Source organism: Ochotona curzoniae, unplaced genomic scaffold, assembly GCF_017591425.1.
Source record: "Ochotona curzoniae isolate NIBS_2020 unplaced genomic scaffold, NIBS_Ocur_1.0 contig_46, whole genome shotgun sequence".
Lineage (NCBI taxonomy): Eukaryota > Metazoa > Chordata > Mammalia > Lagomorpha > Ochotonidae > Ochotona > Ochotona curzoniae.
Window position 1 is genome coordinate 1,588,484 of NW_024466340.1, and position 19,321 is coordinate 1,607,804.

The 19,321-nt window shown below is 46.8% G+C and overlaps 1 protein-coding gene across 2 annotated transcripts in view; it reads right to left on the reverse strand.

Annotated features, from left to right (window-relative positions):
* FBXW8 (F-box and WD repeat domain containing 8) overlaps window positions 1-19,321 on the reverse strand; it is a 109,336-nt gene that overhangs the window by 12,978 nt on the left and 77,037 nt on the right. For both annotated transcript variants that reach the window (XM_040986928.1, XM_040986929.1), the window contains exon 8: window positions 2,674-2,801. In XM_040986928.1, the coding sequence (XP_040842862.1) occupies window positions 2,674-2,801 (128 nt within the window). The remainder of the gene's footprint in view (window positions 1-2,673; window positions 2,802-19,321) is intronic.

A 19,321-nucleotide genomic window follows, 5' to 3' on the forward strand; every position in this document is an offset into this window, starting at 1 on the left:
GCATTATGAAAGGCATGTCCGAGGTTTAAAACCATCGCATCTTCGAATCAGCATAGAACAAAGTGCAGCAGCCCTCCCCCGACCAGCACTCACCTTCCTCTAGGACTATGCAGACTAAAGGGTGCGGGAACCCCCTGCCGTCCCTCCTGCCCAGCAAGGGAAGAGCACAACTGAACAAAGCCCCGTTCCCAGCCAGTCCTCCTCTTACTCCTCATCAGATGCTGCATCCTCCCCGACCCCCGGGAAGGGTGGCAGGCTAGGTAGTTTTTTCATTTTTAATTTAACTTAGTCTACCCCCTCCCAATAAAACTCACAAAATTCCACCCAAGTTTTTGTAAACCGTTTAAACTGATTTCCTTGCTTTTATGAAAAGTTATTATATTTCTGTCTCAGCTTGGGACAGTTTTATGTATCTTCAGACTCTGTTTCATTCTCATGTTATTTATAAGCACTGAGAGAATGAAGTGGAAATAACATTTTTAAATCAGAGGGAGGTTCCAAGATTTTTTAAAAAAATTGCATCAGTCACCGAGTGACAGCCAAGGACACAGCTGTCTTCCCAGGCTTTGACCCCTCACTCCCACTTTGGAAATCTGAGCTGTGCAAGCCAGGGGGCATCTCCTATGAGACTTCACTCACAGCTAGTAAGCCTTTGGGGAGAAAGACAAGACTTCCCTCCACCACATCTCAAAGTCCAGATTCTTTATGCCTTCCTTTTTCCAGATGTATGACTTTCGTTAGAAAACTAACAGATCTTTAACCCTTGATTTTCAAAAGCATACTGCTAATTCACAGGCATGTTTTTCTACGTGAGGGCTGGCCTGTGTCCCTGCCTGCAGCAGTCCCCCAGCTGGCATATGGCACCAGGGTAAACGCCACCCCCCGTGCTAAGACACTGGTCTGTTCTTTTCAGCCAGCCAGAGGGCTTTGTGCAAAGCATGGCCAGCTTACAGGCCACACAGACTGCCATGGTCACAGGGGTATTCCACGTTGCCTCAAGAGGCCTTGCGCACGGGGCCTTTGGCTCGTCTGGCAATGGCTGCATGAGTAGGCAGCTGTGCTGCAGGGGAGAAAGTCAGCCTTCCTGGGGGTACAAGGTACTGAAAAATAGAATTAAGAGTGTGTTTTGGCACAATTTTCTTTTTTAAACCCATGCATAGTTCTTTTCATAAATACATTTCCCATGACCTCTTGAAGATTCCTTATATACATGGGTTTCAAAAATATTTTCACCAAAATAAACACTGTTTAATTGCAGTCTCTGGGACCTTCCTGAGAATCCTGGACCCAGTACTGGTGGCGGCACAGTCAACAGCTGTCAGTGACCGCGCCTTTCTAACAGGGCTGGCTGCTGCCGCGAGCAGGAGCTGAGCTCTCCTCTCCAGGAGCTGGCCTGTGGTAGAGCACCACTCTGGCTGCAGACATGTCCTGGGGCTCAACCTGCAATCCCAGTGCTTCCATAGGGATGTCCCCAGGAAAGCAAGGCACTGCCAGCTCTGCAAGGTGTGGAGAATTTGTCAGACAAGCTGGGAGCAGGGTAGAGCACAGTCTGAAAACTGGGCAAAAAGTAAGCCACTTGCTCAAACACAAGGGGCCATGGAGCAGGCCTGCAGGCACATACGCAGCAGAGGCTCAGTCACTGAAGGGCTTTTTCTCCCCCAGCAAAGCACAGTTCCATTATCTTTTTGCTCTGGGTGGGGTAAGCAGTGGGCAGCTAGAGGGGCTAAGGTCAGGAGTTAAAAATATTATTTGATAAAAATAACTATTTTTGCAAGCTGCTGCACTGGCAGGGTGGTGGTCCGGGATTTGGCACGCAGGAGTTCCTGCCTCGCAATGTGATACCCACTGCTGAGCAGCCACCACCTGCAGCCCGGGGCCGGGCCCAGGGGAGTGGGAGCCGGCAGCCCCTGGCCTCCAGCCATGCTACTTCTCTTCAGGGCATGGATCAGACACAGCAAACAGCCAGAAAAAAAGAGAGAGAAAGGAAAAGGCAAGGAGGAGAGGGGGCGGTGAGGAGGAACAACCTACAATTTGGATTCTGCAGGTCTTTTCAAACACTTTAATCCTTTCGTGCTGATGGTTCCTGGAGCGTCCGTGGCTGGCACCAGATCCTGTTCAGGGAAAATCCAACTCCCTGAGCCAGGGTGTTCAAGAGAAGCCTGCTAATCAGCTAAATAGAAACTGGAACCTGCTCGCATCGAGTCTCTCTCCCCCACACCAGAGGGACGCCATGGTGCTCTGAAATACACTCCTGACATCACTTGGCATGCAGGCCTATTTTGCAGAACATGATTCATCCCCTAGGTTATTGTTTTTAATATTAGAAAGTGAGCTTTTAAACGCCAAGCAAATTTTGCAAAGGGGGATGAGAGAAAATTCAAGTGGTCTCTCAGGACCGTCCACCAACTGTGTCCACCAACTGGCTCACAAGAAGTCTTCCTGGGGGGGTGGGGGAGGGCTTCGCAAATGAAGCAGGCACTCAGCTAGAGCCAACTATTACCTAATGTGAGACTCTGTTCTCCAAGTTGGAGTGGTGAGGGAGTCAGGGCTGAACTCAGGTGGGAGGACCTGGACAGCGAGAGCCAGGGGCGTGAGCAGGCAGCAGCAGCCAGTGCCCAGCCTTCAGCACAAGGTGTGGAGGTGACGGAACTCTGCCTTTCAACTCACACCTACCTCCTGTCCATGTTGCCGCTGACCATGAGGTTGGGAGGGCTATCCCTGAGGTTGACGCACGTGAAGTCCCCGAGGGCATTGCCCAGCTTCGAGAGGCAGCGTTCTGCTTCCAGGCTGTACACCAGGATCTGAGAGAGGACAAAACCAAACATGTGGGTGCACTCTGCTCATTTCACCATCGCCCAGGGGACTGATCCCATCAGATGGTCTCCCCAAGAAACCGTTGAGTTTATCTGGACAATAAGATGCTGAACTCTATGCATGGTACATGCTTGCAATGAAAGAATCATGACTGGATTTGAACTGTAATACTGCAACAAGGTGGAGGAATCCACTATGGGGGGAGGGCATGGGGAGGAGTTGGGGGAATCCCAGAGCCTATGAAACTGTGTCATAAAATGAAATGAAATTTTTTAAAAAAAGGAAAGGTAATATATTTAGTAATCTCCACCTTGAAAACTATCAACCTCATTGTTCACCTGTATTTCAACCAAGTGAATCTTTGGAAATTTCTAATATTCAACACATTACTGGGATTAACTTTTGCTGATAGCATCTAAAAGAGCAAATTCAAAACTTAAAATGCCTTTTTAAGCTATGAAGCCAGAAACTCAAAGAAAACTTTAATAATTCTAAAATATCCAGCACAAGATAATTCTAATTTACTTAGCATAAGTATAAGAATAATAAAACCTTCCATTTTTAGCATATAATATAAAATTGGGTCCTGGAAGTAAAAAAATTGGGTCCTGGAAGTAACCTCACAATCTATAGTAAAAGTAATATTCCACACTTGCTTATCAGTGTTCAGCATTTTGTTTTTAAAATACATCAGCTTTATTAGCAGGACAGCAGGCCTTAAATCAACACGTCCGTGGTGAACACCAAACTCCACCCTGATCCTGAGTCAGTGCACGCATCTGCACTTTTTCTAGAAGGGTTCTCTTGACCAACGGCTGCCTTGCTTCTCAGTGATTTAGGAGACGGAATCCCTTGCTGCAAAGACTTTCTGCACATTCATCACAAAGACATTTAAGTTCATAGTCTTGAGTCTTCTGAAATGGTTAATAATTCAGGGAGTCGGAGCCATCTGAAGAGCACCTTCAGCACTTGGTTTAGTTAAAGACCACAGAGACTGGAAAACACATTCGCATCTCCAAGGCGGCTCTTTCCATGGTTCAAGTCCCTTAACGACCTTTACTGCTCCTCCCTCCACCTCCCCACTCTCTCTCTTTTAATAAGGTTGAGCAAATGGGACTTCATTTTGTCTGATTGCCACAGACTAGCAAGATTAATTATTCATGCTCACACTCTCGCTCTTGTTAAGACCATGCATTAGACTAATTTTTCTCTTTATTGCCCTAGTTGGGCGAGTCTCAACCTGCAGCCACTTGACTCACTCACAGAGTGTATGGGTATGCTGCAAGGAGAAAAATATCCAGAGCTAAAACCTTGGAAAAAATGGCCTGCACAAAGGTGACCACCACACCAGGGAGCATTGCTGGGGACTTTTTTCCCTTAGAAACCAGGTATTTTTACAGAAAAGCTTAATCACTGATTACAAAGTCCATTTCTTAGGCATTTGGTGTTTCTCAAAGAGTTAGCTAAGCCATGTGGAGACAGTCTGTGTTTCGCAGAGGTAACAAAAGGGAGTGTGCTGTGTGCTCACTGACGCCAACCCTTTTCTTTCTTTGGCTTCCAGGAGACCTGGACAGTACCAGGTGGAAGAAAGAATGTTAGCAGAAACTTTTTTTCCCCCTTGGAGTTCTTATAATGATTCTATAGATCCTAGTATTAGAATCGAAACTTTTCTTTTTGTCAACATTATGATTGCTTTGAAATGTATTTTTTTAAATTTTAATTTTTGCTGATCTCAAATATAATGTACACTGTGAAAAACTCTGACATCACAGAATTACACAACAAGCATGGTGAGTCTTCTGGTATACTCGTCCCTCTCACAACCACTTTTGATAGGCTGCTGTCTGGAACGAATGTCTGGTGTGCACCTGTCTGACCTGTGTGTATATACATAGGTTTTTATGATCACGATTGTTGTACAAACTGTTTTCCCACTTGTCAATACAGACACACACATCTTGCTCTTTTTAATGGCTGCCCGGGATTTCTCTGCAGACACACCACTCCATATTGACAGATATTTGGGTTCTTTGTCATGTTTCAGATGAAATAAATAATGTTGTAATTCATTCAGCAGCCCATCAACAAATATGTATTCATCACCTTCCCAGCACTGAGCGCTGGGCGCTGGAATGAACAAGCACTGCGGAATGATGCCGAAGCCACAGCCTGCTGCCAGCCCAGAGTCCGCCTCCCGACCAGCTGGTGCCCGGCCACCAGCTGTCCTGCCTCTCTAAGGAGACCCATCAGCCCATCTTAGGGCCCTGTCCTAGCAGCTGGTGTCTTAAGCAGCAGAGGGGCAGCAGAATCAAGTCAGGAGGGAGGCAGCGACCACAGGCCCAACATCTGGGAAGCATCAGCCACTGCCTTAGGGCAGGCATGTCCTGGACCATGGTGGTGTCCAGCCTGGCCTTCCAGGCAAGCTGATGGCAAGAGCACAGAGAGGCCTACTGTCCTTATGGCAGGATGAGCACAGGGCAGGCCACTGCTTCTTTACCCAGGAACAAAGGGATTCTTGCTAAATCCAGGGATGACATGACCCTCTGGAGTAAAGGGGAGCCACTTCCTGACAGAACTCACTAGGAAGACACTAACAAAGCTTTGTGGCTCCACACTCTCAGTCAGTCCTGACGAATCACGGCGGAACTCCCTTTGTCTGTTTTAAGTCATTAAAAATAAGTCATCTTCCTATTCAAGTCCTGCACAGGGTATTATGCCAACAACCGCTACCATCTGAGTTGTTGTCTCCAACCCCAAACTCTAGCTTTGGCTTTCCCAGGTTGTCAGGAGTGGTGACAAGGCTTTCTCACAAGACTCTAGCAATTTTAGAAGATTGTCTGCCAACTTTTTAAAAAGTGAACTGACAAAGAAAAAGTTTAGGAGATGTTGTACTGGACTGAAGCTGAGTAAAAGATCCAAGTCAGAAGGAAGCCTGGACTGAATTCTTGGAGAAGACAAACTTCAAAGAGTTCATGGAAGAATTAAATTAAATTAAAAGACAGTTTTGGAGTGATTATGAGGATGAGTGGCTAAGATGCTCAAACCTTACTCTGGAGTACCTGGGTTAATTGCCAGTTCCAGCTCCTGAATTCAGCTTCTTCCTGATGTACACCTTGGGAAGTAACAAGTGATAGCTCAGATGACTGGATCCCTGTCACCCACATGGGAGATCTAAATTGTATTCCAGGTGTCAAGCTCTGACAACCCAGCCCCAGCCACTGTGGCCATTTGGAGAGTGAACCACTGCATGGGCATTCTATCTGCCTCATAAAATAAATACCAAAGACAGGATCACATTGGTATAAAAATTTTCTTAAAATCCAAACACAATTTTCTTATAATGTGAACTGTACATGAATTTTTCTGAAAACACCATGGTTATGTTTCAGTTTCTATCAGAAGCAGAGTTGTGTGGCCTGCAGGTACAAACATGAGGAATTTAAATCCCAGAGGAGAAAGCAAACTATCCCAGCATTCTCCTTTCCAGTCGCTTGGGCGATTCTGTGTCCCTTCTCCAGCACAGCCATGCACTTTTTGGACTGTGAACTGTGTGCGTCTTCTACCAGCTCTCTCCCAGACCCGTGGTTCCCAGCCACTAGAGAACAGCAGGGTGGCCAAGGAGGCTGAGGCTCTGGGGCAGCATGGCTGGGCACTGCATGTACAACACATTCTGAGTCACCTGAGACAGAAATCCTATTGTTTGCTGTGTCGCATGTACTCCAGGCCCAGTCTGTGCCTTCCCTGCATCTGGCCAGCGTTGCAGTGACTCAATGGGGCCCAATAACGGGCAAACCAGAGCTTACCCTGGACAAGGGCACCCAAACACTCCAACACTCATGTCACTGCTTCACATGTTCCTCTACTCCTACATGTCTGATCATGCTCCTGGCTTGTCCAAAGGAACTGCTTCAGCCTATTCAAGAATGTACTTTCTGGAGTCCTCATACTGAAGTTTCAGAACAACCAAACTGTTCCTCTTTCTGTGGTCCTACCACTGACACTGTGGTGAACTAATGCCTGCAAAAATCTACTTACAAACACTGAAAATGATGAATATTCAGTTTCATACTGTCCTTCACTTGTTCTGCTCAACACTTAAGAAATCAGGGAAAGGCCAAAAGGCCAAGAACCCGTGAATGAAGAGATCACTTAAACCTGAAATGGAAGGGAATGTTCCAGGTAGGGATGTCTGGGGACACCTGCCAGTGTCAGAAGCCCCAACAGCTGAGGAGACAGGGCATTAGGAAACTGGCTCCAAGTGGGACAACAAAACCATGCCCTCGACACGAAGCAGGGACATAATGGTGCTGCACACTCACTGTGAAAACTCACAGAAAACAATGTGGTTGCCATGACCAGCACTACTGTGAAACTTGCCTGCCTGGGGCCAGTTCAGGTTGGGAAACAGCTGTGATGCCATGCCTGCCCTCACAGGACACCAGGTTTGGATGAACACCACCTATACCACCTCAGCCCACTGAGCGAATAGTGTTTCCCCACTGGTAGATTGCATTCTGTATTTGGTAGATTTCTTAGCTGGCAGCATCACCCAGGTGCCTGAAAAGACCTATCAAAGCCAAGACCAGGGGCTGGTGCAATGGCTCAACTGGCTAACCTTCTACAAGCACCAGTATCCCATATGGGTGCCAGTTTATGTCCCAGCTGCTTAACTTTCAATCCAGCTTTCTGTCTGTGGCCTGGGAAGGCAGTGGAGGATAGTCCAATACCCTGGGACCCTATACCCACATGAGAGATATAGAAAATGCTCTTGGCTCCTGACTTTGGATCAGCTCAGCTCTGGCTGCTGTGGCCACTGGGGGAGTAACCAGTGGATGAAAGAGCTTTCTTTCTGAATCTCCGTCTCTCTACAAATCTACCTTTCCAAAAAAAAAAAAAAAAAAAAAACCAACACCAGCCAACCAAATAATCTCTTATATTAAAAGAAATTTACCATAAGTGAGACACAGAAAAACAAGAATTAAATGTCTGATACACCTAGAAATCTACTAGATAATAATGAAGAAGTGGAATGCTCAGGTTTACACAGTGAAGGAGGACAGTGAGAAACACTAAAACTCATCAAGCATATTTGGAAAAAAAGAATTTCTAAACATTAAAAATCAACAGATATGATAAACAAGAAATAAGAGTTAAGAGAGAATCTGTAAACAAGAGGTTGATGTGAGGAGTTACAAAATACAGCAGAGAAAGATGGAAATTACAACATGTGGTGAATTGCACAGAAGGAAGAGCCACAGGGTCTAACATACACCTTGCTCAAGTTCTAGGCAGAAAAAAGACAACTTCTCCATTAGATAACGACTCAGTTTTCTACAACGGAAGAAAGGAAACACAAAACCTGAAACACAGTCAAATAAATCTACAATAAAGACACTGGAGTGAAAGCACAGACTGTACAGACAAGAAGGTGATGGTATAAAAGCGGACAAAGGGAGAGGAAAACGTCCAGTAAGTGGACAACAGCTAGACCTACAGCCAGCTTTGGCAGTGGCATCCCTGGACATCAAAACCTATCACACATCCTGAAAGGTGAGAGAGAGACCCACCGGCCTGTAACTATGAACGACCTACACAAACTCTTCAGGAATGGGGAGAAAGGGAAGATGTTCTTGGTAGAAACACAGACCCTCCCTAAGGGATGCCTGAAGAAAGTGTGTTTGGGAGACAGAGGAGGCAAACACCACTCTGGATGGATGCTAACTGTACTTTTTCTAAAATAAAAGATGTGAAAGAAAAGGGCCTAAAAACCTTTGGGGTGGAATTTAGTTGTTTTAAGTGACCCAAGCTGCTATTCTGAGCCCACATAACTGCAAGCCACTAAAATGTGAAATTTTACTACCCCAAACTGCCAGGGCTGCCCACTGATGTTCACACACACAGCTAAGTGAACAGCCTCTGTAAATTCACAGATGAGCTAAGATCTTTAAGAAGAAGAAAAAAGAAGGGAGGACAATTGGAGAGGAAGAGGGAGGTAGTGAGAAAAAAAAGTAAATCATGCACAAAACAGCCAATAAAAAAATAAAAAAGCAGTTAATATACATGAATAATGGATGTCTGATTTAAAAGCAGTTTACTCTGATATGATGTAATTTTTGACAATCAGCCAGAGAGACTATTTTGTAAGTCCTTGCCAGAGAGAAGTCATAGCATGAGGCTTGGTAACAGGACTGTATCTGCGAACATGTGGAAAATGACTTTCACCACCGTCCCAAAGGTGACTTTCTGTTGGCAAACAGGAACTTGCCTCTCAGGTGCACTCAGCAGCAGCACCCAGTCAAATGCACAGTGAGGAAATGGAGCCCTGACGTGAGCACAGCTCCCTGAAATGCAGCCCCTCCCACAGTTTTCATGACATGCTCTGGCACAGTCCACACTCAAATTCAGCACAAAGGGAGAAGCAGCCTGGGCTGCTTTCATGTTTAAGTTTTAATTGGAGTGACAAGCCCAGGAGGCCGAGATATTTGAGGGCCGGGACAGTGTTGCTGAGCGTCGCCAGGCGCTGGATAGGCCAGGCCTGCACACACCGCACCACGTGCCAATGCACCTGCAACCCCCGCTGTTCCAGGACTGGACTCTTCCCGGGGAGGCAGTGCCAACCACTACAGGCTGTGCCAAATGTGGGGGCTTTGTGATGTGGGCAGATGTCTACAAAAGACCAGAGCGAGGCCAAACTGACACCTATTGTGACCTAAGCTTGAAAAGGAACCCAGCGAGCAGGAGGACACTTGGGCAGAACTGATCCAAAAACACCATCTCAGCCACACATGCCGAGGTGTTGGGCATGGAAAGGAAGACCACTGCCGCTCTGTGAAGGGAGCAGAAAGCAGTTCCCTGCTCTGCTTCAGGGGTCTGTAGATAGTCTTTGTGCCAGTGCTAGAATCAGGCTAAGAGATACTACCACAAAGAACTGGCTAATGGTTACATAAAATGGGCAGGAAATGTCCACTGTTGGGGCAACCAGTCCAAGGAAGGATTACAATTATCATGTAAATGTGTGACTAAAGCAGAAAATCCTCACATCTTTTTTTGATGGGCTGTGTCAGAGCAAAGAGTATGGACAGTCTCAAAACACTTCCTAGAAAGCAAATACATGTGTAAGACCATGATCCATTAAGAGAGGTTTACTGCCAAACCCTGTGGAAATACAAATCCCGCTGGTTAGCCTGCAAGCTGGGGTGGTGATGGGCTGAGCTAGGTGTGACCATGGAACCTGCCATCACTTACAGGAAAAGGAACTGACAACAGTCTGGGCAGATCAAGGTAGCAGCACCTGAATGTACATTCTAATATAGGATGTGGGGTGGGCTGAGCTGCAACTGGAAGAGGGAGGACCAGGCAGGGCCAAGCAAACCTCAACTCACAAGGAAGAACAGAAATCAGGATGGAGCAAGGGTCATGCTGAGCTGGGCTCTTACAACAACTGGTCTGCATGAGCCAGGGATACTGGGCCACAGCATCGAAGGCAAAGGCTGAGACAGGTGAGGGGCTAACCCTACTGGGTCAGAGCAACTACTGGCACACTCGTAATCTATGGCTGGGAATAGGCTAGGTTGGAGAGCTGTGAGAGTACACCCTTGCTAGGTTGGGGTTCCCATGGGAGAATGTGGAAGCCAGAGTAGGGGCTTTGTTCTAGTCTAGATATGGCTGCAATCTCCCTTGGCACAAGTGTGAACTGGGGCTGGGTAACATAACTAGGCTAGATGTCAGCACCACCTGGTGCTCTGGAGAACCTGGGTAGATGTAGGATGGACTAGGCTGGGTTTCTGCCCCTACTGAACCATGCATGAGCAGTGTTTGGGTATGGACAAGCCTTGGCTGGGCTGAAACATCCAACAGTAAGAACCGGAATGGATTGAAGGCCAGCAAGGAAAGGTCACTGTTCTTACCAGGACTGGAGGTGGCCTAAGTAGGGCTAGCCATGGACCCACCAGTATGCGCAAGATCTGGCATAGGGAGAGGTTCTGATGCAGGAGCTTGGGAAACTCCTCTATCGGGACACAGTCCCCGCAGGTAAGCGCAAGAACCATGACAGGGAGCAACCCAAACCAGGCCAGAGAAAGATACCCACCAACATACATTTGGCATAGGTTCGGGGCAGACCAGGCTGAACCAGTTCACATCACCTACTGGTGAATCCAAGCACCAGAACAGAGTGTCGGTCGGTCGGGCCAGGTCCGGTTGCAACACAAACCAGTGCACATTACAGAAAGCCAAGGTGAGGTGAGCTGAACCAGTTGTGGCCACAGCGCCCAAATAGCACACATGAGAACCAGGGACGGAGGGGGCAAAGCTGCCAGGGGGAATGTGGGCTCCCCTGCTGGACAACCACACCCACTAGAGAGTGAGGGATGGGATGGGGGCAGACCAGAGCAGGCAAGGCTACAATATCTGTGGGCCTCATGTGAGCTAGATCAGAGAAAAGCCAGGTCGGGCTGACTGTTCCGACTGGTGCAAGCAAAAATTAGAGTGGGTGATGGTTGGGCTTTGCCACGGCATCAGCTGGCAGAGACTGGCACTGGGGGCTAAATCTGTCAAGTTAAACTCCAGAATCACCTGGAGAGAGTATAATCTGGGAGTGGTAGTGACCTAGTAGGGAAATAGTGGGCACCTCTCTCTTGGAGAACTCCACTCCCACTGGAGAACATGAAAACCAGGACAGGGGCAGGGGTGGCTAGACAGAAAGGTACCTGTCAGTATGTGTGTGGGCTGGATAGTAGGGCTGGTTGGGATGAACTAGACTTCAATGCCAATTGACATGTACATGTGGGACAGACCGAACAAGTCTGTGGTACATAGAGGCAAGCATGGGAACCAGGGTAGGGGGCAAGCCTGGTGGGGGTTATGGGGAGTCACCCCAACTAGGGTGCAGCTCCCACAGATTTGTGTGAGGGCCGAGTATGAAGCAGGCAGAATCAGGATGGTCTGCAACACCCAGTAGTGCACTGTGCAGCCACTACACAGACTAGCTGCTCCTAAGATGAAGGGGACACCTCTAAGTGTTGCTCCATTTGAGTCTCTCAATCACCAAGAAGACAAGCAGACACTCCTGACTACACTGTATGCATGCATCAAGAAACCACAGGCGCGGTGGCCTAGTGGATAAAGCCCTCGCCTTGAAAGCACCAGGATCCCATATGGGTGCTGGTTCTAAGCCCGCTCTCCATCTAGCTCTCTGCCTGTGGTCTGGGAAAGCAATTGAGGACAGCCCAAAGCCTTGGGACCCTGCACCTGCGTGGGAGGCCCAGAAGAGGATCTGGGCTCCTGGCTTTGGTTCGGCACAGGAGCAGCCATTGTGGTCACGAGGGCAGTGAATCATCAGATGGAAGATATATCTGTCTCTCCTCCTCTCTGTATATCTGACTTTGTAATAAAAATAAATAAATCTTAAGGAAAAAAAAAAGAAACCAAGGCTGACAGAAGCCAATGTGCCCCAAAGTACACAGATAACAAAAGTAGCCGAGGCAGCACTAGGTAGAGCGCAGCTGTTCCCACTCCCATGTCAGCTGGCTGCCAGATCGCAACGTCTTCCGATTTTTGGCAAAGATGGTTACTGGGGATGGCTGCTTTCTACACTGTACTCTTACATGCTAGCACTGCCATTAGCCGTCACTCCACCTAATCTTCACGGCTCCATCTGGTGGGCACCACCAGGTTTCTTGCTGTACTAGGAGGAAACAGAGTCCCAGAGAAGTCAAATCGCCTGGTCGGTTACGAAGTACTCCCAGTGTGGGCCGAGAACCAGCAGCAGCAGCAGCACGGAGTTTGTGAGAGGAATTCTCAGGATCTGCCCAGACATGTGATCTGAATTTTGTTCAGCTCTCCTGCAGACTCTCACGTACTCTGGGCACTGAGAAACCCGGCACTATACTTCTCCGTCCCGGGTCAGGAAAGGATTTTCATCAATGAAGAGGTGCTACTTCTCTGTAAAGACAATTCCTGCCTCCCAACTGCTGCCACTCACTCTGGGCAGGAAGTGGGCTGCATGCAAGACCCCATGAGGAGCAGGATGTTCAGACAGCCTGAAGAGTTGGGAAGGCTTCTTCTAGTAAGACTCTGGATGGACCTAGGGACAGGAGGGCAAGGAGGAATGCCACTGCTAACACATGTCAGAAACGAAGGTGGCAAGCCTGGCTGGGAGCAGCCTGGTTGAAGGCCTGGGATTGCAGAGCTAAGCTAAGGTGGAACCCAGATTTTCCAGAGTCCAGACCAGGCTGAAGGGCAACTATCAGGATCTTAACCACAGTGTTGAGTTGCATCAGGAGAGCCTCATTAGAAGCTGGTCATTCTGATCCAGATTTCTGCTAATGCACGCCCTGGGAAGGCAGCAGAGGATGGTTCACGTATGTGGAGTCCTTGGATTGGGTTCTGGGCTCTAAATTTTAGCTTGACCCTGCCCCCTGGTGGTTGTGGCCATCTGTGAATGAGCTAGTAGATACAAGATCCTGTTTCTCAAATAAAATAAATTTTAAAATTGTAAAGATTAATAAGGCCTCCTCAGGAGAAGCATCCTAACCTATGAAGATCCTAAGAAATCTAGTTATGGATTTCGGCATGGGCCCAGTCAGTCATCCGCCTCTTGGCATGGTTCTCCAGGAGATACACGCCCCACATGGGGCTGGGCTGCCAGGCAGGTCCCAGTCACGGCAGAGCTACAATCTGCTCGTGGCATGTATCACACAGCCCCCAGCCTCATCTCGGTACACCATGAACCTGGTCACCCCTCCCACATCCCTTCATCTAGAATGTCATCACTCAAACGTGGGCTGAGCTGGGGTTTTCCTTTGTTTCTCTACAGAGGGGGCGTACCCCATACATTAATAACACATCCAGAGAATGTTTCAAACAGTAACTCTGTGTCCATTAGGAGACTCATCTGCAACTCAATAATTGATAAGTTAATTACAAACCCAGTCTCTACCACAGTCCTTTACAGAAGATTGAAGTGTTGAGTAAATTAATAAATCATAGTCATCTATGTACCAGATAAAAAAGCAAACACTATCTATCTTGTTTTAGTCTAAACTGCTATGTACATTGGACAACACCAAAAATGTTCCAATAGCCTGAAGCTGAAGTTTACATGGGCCATCTTGTGTGTGCTCCCTCTTTCCTGCCTGCTGGACAAACGGGAACATCCTGCCACTCGCACCAGCGCTGCAGTGTCCACTTCTACAGCAAAGGTCATTACCAACAGGCGTCCCGGGTCACAGCCAGCTGAAGACAAACTGCTAATGTTAGCACTCATAGTATTTGTGCACTTCTTGTATAAAGCAGCCAGAGCCAATCTATGATTTAAATGCAAAAAACAGCTCCAAGTTCACACTCTCTCATGAGTGTGAGAAGATCAACCAGAATGGAGATTCCACATAAGTAATCAGGGAAGCCATTGGAAAAACTGAGCCCGACATAAAAGTCTACACTTGATTCCAAAGCTGCGAGAGAAGCAAAGATGCACCACAAGACTCCATACAATGGTTTGGTGAACCTGCTCAGAGCCTCAAGAATACTGATTCACTTCCATAAACCTTGGAGAACAATACCAATGATGCTGCCACACACATATATTGCCAGTGTGAGTGAAGACAATGAAGACACCGTGCTGGGCCTCGCCAGTGGCGAGGCTTCCACACTGTCACTCAGCACTCCCATGACCTGACTGCATCCGCTCTGCATGGACGCAAAGCTGACCCACTGCTTCACAAACAGGTCTCAGCAAAGTGCATCCTGTGGAGAAGCAGGGCTGCTGCTCTGGCCAGACTGTGCCAGGCACTGCCTTGCCCACTCCAACCTGACTCCAGAGCTGGCAGGCCAGGGGGCTGATGCACTGCCTAGTCAGTGCTCCTCATCAGCCACCCACAACGCACATCCCCTCCCTTCCCAGCCTCACCCTAGCTTCCACATGCAGAAACCAGGGAGAACTGCTGCAGGCTTATCTGCTTCCAGACCTCTGGCCGGACCCCGCTGGTGACAGGATGATTCCCTCGGCTGAGCCACAGCAGTTCACTGCCTATAATTTGTTTTTCCTTCCAGGACCATTTGGGAGCCCAATCACTGACTTTTCACCAGGTACAGCAAGACCCTCAGAAACACTCAGTAAACAGAACTGCCCATCCCATCCAACCAAATCCCCAGATGGCAGAAGTTTCTGTTCTACCCATGGCATCCCCAGGGCCCTAAGGAGGGCTTTGAGGTTTCCACTACTGAAGAGGATGATGTCACAATGATATAAATTTTGCTGTCTTTTTTTAACAAAAACCAAAACATGTATAAAATGCATTTGCATGTTCACTCATTATTCTGGAATTCACCAAGTTCAGGGCAAAGGTTTTCCTGTCATCCCCCACGTACCCCAACAGGCAGAGAACCATCTTTGTGTCGCTAAGTCACCTTTGATCCATCCACCTTTTCCAGTGCCACTCAGGTACCTTGCACATAGCAGGCTTTCAAGAAAGGATTCATGGACAATGACAGCAGCCCAATACCAATGAGCCTCCTGCTGCTAACCAAGATCTCTGGTCTTGAGAGCTTTTTTGTCTAAACTTCTTCAAAAAGAAAGTATAACAATTCAAAGGTTTAAGGAGAAAAAACTAGATACGTACTTTGTGAACCTGCAATACCAAGGTTTTACTCTGCTCTGGAGTGGAACCTGGCAGAGAGAAAGAGACGGACTTCCTGTTTGGGAGCAGGTGTGGGACAATGTGGCTATAATCTATGAGCACTGCATCTTGATTCCAGAGTCTCTCAGACAGACAATACACTTCATGACAACTATAGGCAGCCAATCTGGAGTCTCTCCACGTCCACGCCTGTGGAGTGACTATCACAGGAGACGCTAGCAATGAGTTTCCAGTGTGATGTAAGCTGAGGCAGCAGCGCCAAGCATGTGTCCTTGTCAAGCACAGTCCAGCCCTCTGGATGACTTCACTCCCATCTCCCTGATTAGGATGCACTCTGCGTGCGGCTTAATACAATCTGCCACCAAGTGCCAAGTGCTCCAGACCTAAATGAGGAAATAGGTCCAAATACACAGAATGACGCGAAGAGCCCTAAGTGGGTCTCTCTCCTCCTTTATGGGCATGAGATGCCTCGTCAACATAATGCTCCCAAACGAGGCAATTTTATCTGCTAACCCTCCAGCTCTATGAGCACAATTTAATTTAGGCACCAGAGGAATTAATATAGAGGATAAGGCATCATGAATATGCTTTCATAAATGATAGCGTTCTGACAGATTCAAGATCTATGAGAAATAAAAACAAATTGTAAAAAAGTTTGGGCACAAGGGCTACACTAACAGAGTTGCCACTGATTTCTGCGCTACAGCTTGTTGAAGAGATGAGGCCAGAGTAGCTTTCACAGTCAGCCCATGGCTGCCCTTAAGGCCATTCATTTCACTCTAGTCTGAGAACACAGAATACAGCACCAAAACAAGATTCTGCTTTCTTCTAAAGGACCTTACAGCAGCCACGCTCAAGTATTGCACATGATGCAATACTACCAACTTGCAAGCACCCAGTAAATTCTTCACTCTGTCATGAATTCCAAGTGATTATATTCCAAGAAAAAGCAGAGCAATAAACAGCAAGGCACAGTGGGTTAGTAAGTCCCACCATGACACTGGCATCCCACAAGGATGCCAGTTCGAGTCCCGGCTGCTCTACTTGTGTGATCCAGCTCCCTGCTAATGTACCTGGAGAAATAGTGAAAGACAGCTCAAGTACCTGGACTTCTGTCATTCATGTGGAAGACATGACTAGAGTTCTAGGTTCCTGGTTTTGACCTGTCCCAGCCTTAGTCATTGCAGCTGTGAGGGGAGAGAACTAGTGGATGGAAGACTTATCTGTAACTCTGCCTTTCAAATAAGATGCATCAATCCTTTTTTTAAAAAAGATTCAACAGATAAGCCTCTGCTAACTTACTCAATTTCTTTAGGAAACTAAGGCTATGGGCTAGAACAGTGGCTCAACAGGTTAATCCTCTCCCTGCAAGTTCTGGCCTCCTATATGGGCGCTGGTTCATGTCCTGGCTGCACCAGTTTCAATCCAGCTTCCTCTTTATGGCCTGGAAAAGCAGGAGAGAATGGCCCAAGTCCTTGGAATCATGCATTCATACAGGAGACCTGGAAGTAGCTCTGGCCGTATGGAGGGCAAACCAGCAGATGAAAGATCTTTCTCTGTCTCTCTGTGAATCTGCCTTTCCAATAAAAAAGTTTTACAGAGCAATAAAAATACATAAATCTTAAAAAAAGAAAATTATGTTAACCAAGCTATGTTAGTAAGTACGAGTCTGCTGAAATCTGTGTGCATACTGTAATGTTAGGAATGGCACTGGTGCTCAATAACCACCTGTGAGGAATACATGCTGCCTGGCCAGCGAGAGCACCAGAGGATTTCTGATTCCTGCTCACACAGCTGTGGAACTCACGAAACACTGATGTGGTCCACAGATGGTGCAGGATGCTCTCCAACCACACAAATCTACACCTCTGGAATACCAGTACAGGCTGGGGAAACTCAGACCTGACTGAGCTTCAACCTGAACACCTGTACTTCACTGTCTCCTTTTGTCCTGTTTAATCAGTAACAGACAATAGCCAACTCCAGTTCTGAAACAGGTACAAAGGAAGACAATCCACTCTGAATGCCTGAAACCTTTCCTGGAACCCTAGGTAGACAGGCCAGCAGAAGAGATAAACCCCTGTGTGCACACAGCTCCAGGCAAACTCCTCTGTCGATGTCCTCACCAGCCTAAAGTACTGTGCTGGGACATATGCTACCAGGCTGATGCCAGACAGCCAAAACATGGCACCCGCAAGCTAAGTGACTCAGAGCCTTGTACATGGGATGGGTTGGGAAATTATGACATCATTTTACAGCACAGCAGGATGGTACTAAAATCTCAGAGCCACCCGTGACATGGCTTAATTCATACTGAAATGGGGCACACAATTACATGGCTTTAAAATACAAGGCTTATATATCCAAAACACCTGTTTTACAACAAACCAACATGCATCCCTATGTTCATTGCAGCACAATCAGTAATTGCAAAAACATGGAAGCAACCGAAATGCCCATCAGCAGAAGATTGGATAAGAAAGCTTTGGTTCATCTACTCCATGGAATACTACTCAGCTATTAAAAAAAACAAAATGCAGTTCTTTGTGGCTAAATGGGCACAACTGGAAACTATAATGCTAAGGGAAATGAGTGAATCCCAAAAGATTAGATACCACATGTTTGCCTTGATTTAACCTGTAATTTTTTGTTTGGTTGTTTGTTATTTTTTGAACCTGTCATTGATACTGTCTCAACCCAGATGTTTCAAAGAATGGAACTTGCATTATTTTTAACATATTGTTTACCCAATACTATGTCAATTAATTCCATAATGTTGTATAATGATACTGAGGCCTTGTTGGGGCTTTTAACTGACCGGATCTTTACTCTGTTAGACCTATCTTCAGACCATAGAAGGTCTCCCCAAGAGGCCACTGAACTTATCTGGACAATAAGACGCTGAACTTTATGCTAGGCATGTGTTTGCAAGCAATGAATCTCAACTGAACTTGAACTATGGTTATGCAACAAGGTGGAGGAATCCACCCTAGGGGGAGGGGTATGGGAGGGGTGGGGGGGATCCCCAGCGCCTATAAAACTGTACTACATAATATAATGTAAGCAACAATAAAAAAAAAATACAAGGCTTTCACAGGAAGCAGCCTTTCACCCACAGGAGTGCTTGTAGGTCTGCAATTGTGCTCACAACCTATTTTCTGACTAAACGCTTCTAAATAGAAACATTCATGTAGCAAACTTACTTCCACTCCTAATTTTAAGGCATCAATGAAAAATACCAGATCCTATAAACATGAGTTCTCATGATATCAATGTATTAATCAGCTGGTTCTTGTAAGTAATACCTTTTAACTGGGTTGGAAACTGAGAGGCATTTAAAAAAAAAAAGTCCAGCTGCTAGCATCAGTACCTAAAGGACTCTCCTGGTCTAATTTTGTGCTGAACTACTCCTTTAGCCCATTTCTCAAATACATCTATTATCAGAATAAATCCTTGCAGATAAGTCAAAGAAAAACCTGCTAGATGAAAAATTTATTAAGAACATAAAACATTTAACCCAGACCGTTAAAAAAACCCCTAAACTAATGATTCTAAGAAGGAATGTAACAACAAAACATGAAAGCATCACAGATAAAAATAAGAAAACAATCTCTCCTCTCTCAATAAATGAGCTCACTAGGGATGAAAGTTTCTTCTGAGCTAGAGAAAGGAAACTGCACCTGGAAACCAATCCCTGTCCCTGCCTGCTTCCTGGGCAATGTCAGCAGCACCGTGGGCACAGACCTTCCAGCATCACTGGATGTGCTCCCCGAAACACGTGGTTCACAAAGGGAACCCCTTCTTAGAGGGGGGGTACAAAATGCCATATACAACCTCCTACTGCTTCAGCCATCATCTAGGATGAAGAA